At 36.9% G+C, this 8,275-nt stretch overlaps 1 protein-coding gene across 1 annotated transcript; it reads right to left on the bottom strand.

Annotated features, from left to right (window-relative positions):
• Nucleotides 1-2,200: 2,200 nt before the first annotated feature.
• Nucleotides 2,201-6,637, bottom strand: LOC113298338 (glutamate decarboxylase-like). The gene is made up of 7 exons (XM_026547052.1): nt 6,487-6,637; nt 6,182-6,386; nt 3,893-4,093; nt 3,356-3,570; nt 3,001-3,254; nt 2,849-2,901; nt 2,201-2,692 (listed from the first exon to the last, which is right to left on the bottom strand). The coding sequence occupies exons 1-7, from the start codon at nt 6,570-6,572 to the stop codon at nt 2,207-2,209; spliced, it is 1,500 nt and encodes a 499-aa protein (XP_026402837.1). The 5' UTR covers nt 6,573-6,637; the 3' UTR covers nt 2,201-2,206.
• Between the last annotated feature and the right edge of the window lie 1,638 nt (nt 6,638-8,275).

Here is an 8,275-nt window from a genome sequence, read left to right as displayed (position 1 = left end):
TTTGGTTGGAGGAATCGAAACCCTAGGAATTCAATTACGGGGTAGTTCATTTTTTGGAATTGAATTTTTGTGATCATTCAAAGAGAATAGATTGAAATGCACACAAGCAGTGTGCGGGGGAATACAACTGACAAAGAGCTAAAGCCCACAAAAACAAAGATAAAGCTAAAGCAAAGAAATTTCTAAGAATACAAAGAGTGTCAACAGAAGAAGACACAGCTTGCAAGACATAAAAATCAAAGGGCAACTAGCGAACCGCAATGACGACCACAACCTAACGTCAATTAGCAGACTCGTCAACATCCTCTATAATTAAATCATCATGATTTTTTGCGAGATCGCTCAATATTTTTTCACGATTAGTCTTCCGAGGTGGAAATTCTAATCCCCACGAAGATCCAAACTCCAAGAGTTTATCTGCCGGGACTCTGTTAGGAGCTTTAGATTTAGGAAGCTTTTTCTTTTTAAAACTTGAAGGAGTACCATTAGGGCACATACCTGTACCTTTGGGTTTCATACTCTATCTCATTCTGATTCCTATAATTGGCTTAGACGATGACGAATTTGCAATGCTTACCTTTGAATCTTCCAAAACTAATCCGAAATGGGCTACCTCCCCTTCTTCTTCTTCGAGACCATGAAACCTGTTATGGGATCCAAAACCATGAGGAATGGCGAGATCAGTAGATGAGGTGCTTGCACCTTCCACAACGGTTTGAACTGTAGGAGTCTGTAAGTGATTTTTTTTATTCTTTTTGTCGGCGCCTTTCTTTCTCTTATAAGAGAATAACTCACCGAGAACCTTTTCTTGTTCAATTACTCTCATCATTCTCACAAGGAAGCAAGACTCATTAGCTTCTTCATTGCATGCACTTTCAATTCCATCTAATCTAGGAGCATCATCCCCTTACCCACTAGACGAATCTTCTAGCATACCATCTTCCCCTATACTAACCATATTAGCCTTTTCATTTGGATTCCTTGACGGGAAGCTTACCTCCCTAGCAACAAAATGAGGACAGAGGACCCCTTTACTGCCTTCTCAAAGCCTGAGATTACCATATTAACTTCCTTACGCGGTTCCAACTCATCTATAAAACTGATCTTCTTAGTATTCACTTCATGGGCACTATGTAGATTCTTAAAAGCTTTATGAACCCCATAATTTCTAACACTTTTCCCTTTGTTTGCAAGATTTCTAGAACACTACCCAGTTGTGTGACTGAAAGTAGTGCAGTTCTTGCAAGGAGAGGGTCTCCATGAGTACTCCACTGGGATTTAGAAATCAACCCCATCAATAATGATGGGAATAAAGTCTGGATACTCAAAATCTGTCTCTATTTCCACACACACTCTTGTATACTTCATGCGCGACAATGAAAACCAATTTCCAATCCTTAAAAAAGGTTTCTCAGTCAAAACCCCTTGAGTTTTTGAGATTTCTTTATCTCGATCAGATTCCAATAGAGGAAAGTCTTCTGCCTCATTAGTAGATCCAGATGGATTACAACTCTTACTAAAGATTTACTTCAGATTATTACTCTTAAATGTTTGGGAAGGAGGATGAGCAACGCCATCCATGGTGAGAACGAAGGAAAATTATGCCCTAAAAAATCGCTTGAACATCACCTTGCCACGTCATCAGCACAGCCTCTCTCTTTTTCTTACAATTTTTTGAACTGAATTCGAATCCAAATAATTAACGTTTGGTTGAGGGTCAATCACTTTTGTTTTTACCCCAAAGTCCAATTCTATTGCACTATATGACCGGTCTAATGGAAATCTATTGTTATTTTGGAAGAAATTAGATTCCTAAGAATCAAAAATCTTAATTACACAGTTTATTTGCCTTATTTGTTCAAAGAATTGGGTTCATTCCCTAAAAATTTGACTACCTAACCATCGATGTCTTGAACCAAACATGCTATAAGGGTAGTAGTGACATGTCAATTTTCTACCAAAATAATTGGAATATGAAAGGGAATTTTTTTCATAATACCATAATCACTTTCATATAGCGGCATTACACAACCCAAATAGGTGACAGTCGAAAATATCGAGGATGACATAAATAAATTGCGAAAAAGCAAACAGAAAAGAAAAACAACAAGCAAACAAAATACTACGACAATAAAAGAGATGCTTATTAGAGCATGCTTTTATATATATATATATATATATATATATATATTTTGTAGTAGTTTATCTAGCAGACACCATTAGTCTTCCTGGCCTTGACGAACTTCTTCCAAGCATCGGTAATTTCTCTCTGAGTTTCCAGTTCAGTCTTCTTCACCACAGTAACATTGACATCGTTTTCTTTCTTCTCCTCGGTAACTAATATTTTTGAAGTAACTCTAGCTGTGAGTGCATCAAGCTCATGCATTACCTTTTCGATGTCACTCACTAAACGCTCAGCAAGGGTACGGGAAAAATCTTCACGTATAACAACACGTAGAACTGTTACGTGTTGCGCATTAGGTGGCATGGTGTAAGCTGGAACAATCCATCCAAACCGTCTTAAGCTGTCAGATATTTCAAACTCGTTATGCTGAGTATTGTCCTTGAGAGAAAAAGCTACCAAGGGAACACCGATGTCTTTGGATACTATGTTGAAGCGGCCAGTTTTCTCAAGTCCTTCTTTGAGAACTAGCGCATTCTCGCTGCAGTTCTCCATAATGTTCCGATATCCCTAATCGTGAACAACACATTAAAACATTATTAATAATTTACACTACCATCTGTGCCTGTGGAGGTCATAGAGGATGATCCGCCCTTGTGCTTGAAAAGGGTGCCGTAAGAAGGAACAAAATTCAAATTTAAAGAAATTCTCAAGCATTTTACAAACCTCATAACCCAGACGGATCAGTTGGTAGTACTGAGCAATAATTTGGCTGGATCCTGCATTTGACGAAAACAAGAAACATTATAGGTGCCCAAGGTTGAATAAATTCGGACTCGTATACACACTTGCGTTACATTCATGTGATCTAAATATACCTTTGGAGAAATTGAGAGTGAAAGTAGGTTGATCAGCTCCCAAGTAGTTGATATGAAAAATGAGTTCTTCAGGCAAGTCTTCTTTGGTCCTCCAGATAACCCAACCTACACCGGCATAAACAAGACCGTATTTGTGTCCACTAACATTTATACTTTTCACCAATGGCAACCGAAAATCCCATTCCAATTCTGGGTAGATGAACGGTGCAATAAATCCACCACTTGCAGCGTCTACATGGATCGGGGTGTCCCATCTATCCAATATTAACAAACAAAACTAACATGAGTCTCATTCTAATTTTAGTTTCGAGCTAAAATCAAATATACCAAAACAGACACCACGTAAACGATGTACCCAGTCTCCTTGTTCTTCTCGACCAAGAGATCGTTCAAGAGCTTAACGTCTTCAAACTCTCCATTCAGAGTTGAACCAAGAATAGCAGCAACACATATGGTATTTTCGTCCACCATTTCAACAGCTTTTTCTGGATCCATCACGTAATATCCCTCACTCAGTTTCACTTCTTTGAGTTCAACCTCAAAATACCTTGCAAATTTCTCCCAACAAACCTACATAAGATGTATGCACCATATCCTTATCACAGAAACTTATGCCATCATAATCATCTGACTAATCACAAGATAATAACACTTCCCGTTGATTCTTTCATTTAGTTCTGTACTAAGTGCACCATAACCAATAAATGAGTCAGGGAGCTAAAGTCAATGCTGCAGTGTAACTAGTGAAAAACAAAAAGAAGTGCAGCTATGCAGACTCGCTTTATGTCCTCCCACATTCAGTAAAGGCCGAGTAGATGAGGTGCATGTATAGGTAATAGGGTCCTGGATCAGTTACTCAGAAATGGAGTTTGAGACCAGTACAATACGATACCTGAACGTTGGCCCCAGTGACAATGTTAGGTTTGTCGCAAGGCTTACCCTCAGCCCTCATCTTGTTTTGCCACCTACGCTTAAATGCTAATCCAGCAAGCATGATAGCCTCAGATGATCCAACAGTACCAACTCCTACCGCAGCCTCTGCTTCCTCAAGTGGGGCGTTAAAGAGACGTGCAATCATATTCACACATCGGTTCTGCATAAAATTCAAAATTACAACCACTTAAAGTTAAATGTGGCATACTTTCAAAAAAAAAAAAAAAAAGTTAAATGTGGCATATATTACAAAAATAAAAGAAAAATCAAACGCACAAATTTTTACTATGAAAAAGCTTATTAAATCTTACTGGCTTTGTGGCCTTGGACTTTGAGAGCCCCAAAGACAAAGCTTTATTCAGCTAAATCAGCTCTGCCTAGAGTCCATATTCGTTGAAAACCATATTCGTCTGGTGATTAGACGTTTCAGGCATCTATCAATTGTCAAGGTTTCCGCATTAATACCAAGTCCTCCGTTGTAGTTTATGGTGAACATACGCACCACGCTGTTCTATGTCCGTTTATGACAAAAAGATAACTTAATTTCTAAACAGCTTGAAATCCGAGTTACCGTCCCAGCCTTAGGCAGACTTTGAAACCCATTAGGCAGGGTTAGAAACTCCACCAAAATTCTGCCTAAATGTTCAGTAGATGGGGCCTCGAGACAAATTTCCTTTTTTTTCTCTTTTCCTTTCCATTTTGCAAATGGAATTCCAGGAAGTCCCACCAAAGGGTCTGGGTTTTAAAATTGCAGGCTTTCCATTTTGCAAATGGAAAGCCAGGAAGTCCCACCGAAGGGTCTGAGTTTTAAAATTGCAGGACTTGGCAAGTTCGTTGGAATACAATCACCAGACAAAAAGAATGAATTAGTCTATGACTCTTTAGCACATACAATAATATAAATTTCGTCAAAAACTATCTTTTTGAAAAAGTTTCATTCTCCAGACGTGATGTGGGACCTGAAAGTTGTAATGGAGAAAAATATGTGATGGTAGTGGGGAAAAAATTAAAGGCGAATGTATATTTAGATGGTCAATGGATGGGTCCGGCTGCTCAAAACTCCCTTAATCTCAGCTCGTATAGAGCTAACCCCACACCAGGTACAGCTCCATGTGAGATGTTCCCTGACCTTTATCGATAGTACCCTTTTCATTATACTGTCTCGTGGTCCAACATCATATGACAGATGAGGAATGTTCATTAAGGTTATTTGGTTTTATTTTATTTTATTTTATTTTGCCGATGGCGAAAGTCATATACCAAAGTGTTAACAAGAATTATATCCATACAACATTGGAGATGCTATAAAAGGAAATAATCATCTAGAAGGAACAAAATCGCTGGTGTTTTCACGAGTATATATATAAGCTAGGAATTATAAGCCAAACCTAGTCACGATGCATGATTCCAAGCACTTTTTTACTGCAAGTCTGAAAAGGAACGGGTGATGCTGCTGCAGTGGCCTAGTGCCCAATCCCAGTATAATCACTTTTTTTTTTCTATCCGCACTTATTTCTTAGTCTCACGACTCTCACCCGTGTCTTTTAAAAGAAATTGTACAATGACCACAAAATATTTCCTGTAACTAAAAACCACATGTATACTGTATGCTCGCAATAAGTCGTGGAGGATGAATTACTGGTATATTCTGTTCTTGCAACTTGTACGAAGGAATGATCTAGTCTAGACTGTCGCTGCTAAAGTCATTGGCTATTATTCCACTGGGCACTAAAGCATAATTAAGAATAGGCTAGTTCCAATTGCAGCCACAACTAGTACATCAACAATATGAGATTCCTCAGGGTTCCTTAAATAATCAACCACCTACACCAGTTATACCGGATCAACTAATCACTTAGAACGACTGAAAATAACATATACTAAAATTAATGATAATTTTTCTTTTATAATAAAATTAAGAGAAAAAAAAAAAATTGTTTATTTTTGGTAGGGTTCTTCGGATCCTGTTTCACAGGGAGTTGGTAGTTGACAGATTCAAACTTGATTTTCCCATTCAAAAAGGCGGAGAAAACAGGCAGAGATCTGAACCGAGTGAAGTCCAGAATGGCGGGTAATAACATCTCACCTTTAAACGGTTTTCGAGATCAGGAGGTCTTTTATTAAAGAGGATACGGAATTGTCGTGCGTGTCGTGGCCTTACTAGTGGGATACATATATAAATTATATACGAGAATAATTATTTAATTAAGTCAAAAAAAAAAAAGAATAGTGTTAATGGAGATGATACCTGCAATTCAGTAGTAACAGGGTATTCATCCATGTCAACGTAATTCTTGTTAATAGAAGCCATCATGAGCTTATCACATTCAGGTTCCATCCAAGTGGTGACAAAGGAAGCAAGATTCAATCTTGGATTACCATCTAACATCAGCTCATCGTTAATGATCTGATATGCTGCTTCTTTAGGGATGGAATCCTCCCCCATCTTAAATCTAGTAATAGCACAAACAAATCAGATCAGTTATAATTTGCTTAATTCTAAAACATAAATCTGATTAAAAGATCGATTGCTGTTATAGTTGTTAATTGTACCTGGGAAGGATAGTACGAACATAGCGGGATGCAAAAGTTGAGTGAACCGAAGCATCAGAATGAGATTCTGCTTTGGATAAAACCATCTTTAAAAGTTTTTGAGATTTGGAGAAGAATGAAAACAAAGAATTAACGAAAAACCAATGCTGTCTTTATATAGAGACACAAAACAAATAAGTCCAGAAGAGAAAAGAACGAGGAAGGAAGTACACAAAAGTCGGAACATGACTTTTCCGATAATAACACAATAATAAAAGTGTAATAACGCGTTTTGGCAACGTATATTACATGAAAGCACAAGAAACATTATACTACTATTTGTTTGCATAAAAGGAGAAGAAAGGTAATAAGAAAGATGAGCATGGATCCGACCACATGGGATATCTTATTCTGATCCAGCGATAAGCTGTAATCAGAGTCGATCCTAAGTCGTGAAGGGCTCCGTGCAAATTCAAAAAAAATAAAAATAGCTAAGGGCTGTAATCGTAACACGGCTCATATTCATCGTCAAACTATGTTGAATTGGTAATTCATGGTGGCTAGTGTTTCTGTCTCTCTCTAGTTCATGAGTTTAACAAATAAAATTTCCTTTTGTTAAACATCAGCTGAGGTTGTATAGCTCAATGTTCGACCACAGGCTTGGATACGGTAGAGGAAGGCTGTTTGAGTCCTTCCCATAGTAGCTTTTACTTTTTTTTATTTTAGATATATTTTTATATATCTAGACTAGAACTTGGCCCATGTCGTAACGGCACAGTCACGAAAATAAGTGAAAACAATTATTTTGACCGGCGTTATTCATTTGTTGTTACTATTTAAAGTGATAATTGTTCTTCATACATTTTGATTATTATTTTTTCTTTTGTATTTGACCGAGCTTATTTTAACATCTAAAAAAATCAAGCACAACTTGTAAAATATAATGTTATCTGTGTCGTAAAGACATCGAATAAACATTGCACACTTACTATATTGACTAATTGTGATACCACCACCAGAACCACCCATTACAACTATCTTTGTCACCAGCAGCATTGCCGCCACGGGCTCCATGCACCGCCACTCACAAATATCACCCTGATTACCCATAATATCTATTGATGTAATTATTAACATAGTTGTTATCTATTGAGTGGGAGTATATATTAAGAGATTAATAAAATATTTATTATGAGAAATTAATGAGATAATAATGATGTGCACATATTAAGACCGTTAGATATGAATTTCTAACTTTCAATCATAGACGTCACTTCTAAACACTTACTTAAACAATCATTGATTTATCTTCTCCCTAAACAAATCTTGAGGATGATACTAAAAACAATTGATAAATTAAGGCACTAAAGATTTCGAGGATGATACCAAATCATCAAGGAAATAAGGTTGAGCGAAATCATGTTCTTGGATTTAATTTTTTTTTGTCTTTTTAGTCTATCTCTAATTCCCAAATTTATTTCTGATTTAGGTTTGCTCAAAAGTGGGGAACTAAAGTTTTTAAGTCCACTCCTCCTTCTGAATGTGAGTGAGAAAATCAATTGTTTAGTTTTATGGGAATGTAGGTTTGTAATTTTTAGTCTATCAAATTTCTCCACTTTGCTTTTGATTTTTGGGATGGAAAAAAGAGAATGTGTAATGCATTATTTCCCAATTAAAGCGTGTATTCATGGGATCGACCACAAAGGTGGATTTATCAATCGGGAGGGCAAATCAAGATCTCTCTTTATGTTAACTTATTTAGTCAAACTTTGTTTTATAATACAAAACAAAGAAACATGAAAAAATATCA

Source organism: Papaver somniferum, chromosome 7, assembly GCF_003573695.1.
Source record: "Papaver somniferum cultivar HN1 chromosome 7, ASM357369v1, whole genome shotgun sequence".
NCBI classification, from domain to species: Eukaryota; Viridiplantae; Streptophyta; class Magnoliopsida; order Ranunculales; family Papaveraceae; genus Papaver; species Papaver somniferum.
Note: the sequence above shows the minus strand (reverse complement) of the source record. Positions and strands in the feature narration are given on the sequence as shown.

Coding starts and splice junctions, on each gene's coding strand:
- LOC113298338 (XM_026547052.1), bottom strand. CDS start 6,572: ATGGTTTTATCCAAAGCAGAATCTCATTCTGATGCTTCGGTTCACTCA. Junction 3,571..3,892: donor TCACTGGGGCCAACGTTCAG/GTATCGTATTGT, acceptor CATCTTATGTAG/GTTTGTTGGGAGAAATTTGC. Junction 3,255..3,355: donor GAGAAGAACAAGGAGACTGG/GTACATCGTTTA, acceptor AATATTGGATAG/ATGGGACACCCCGATCCATG.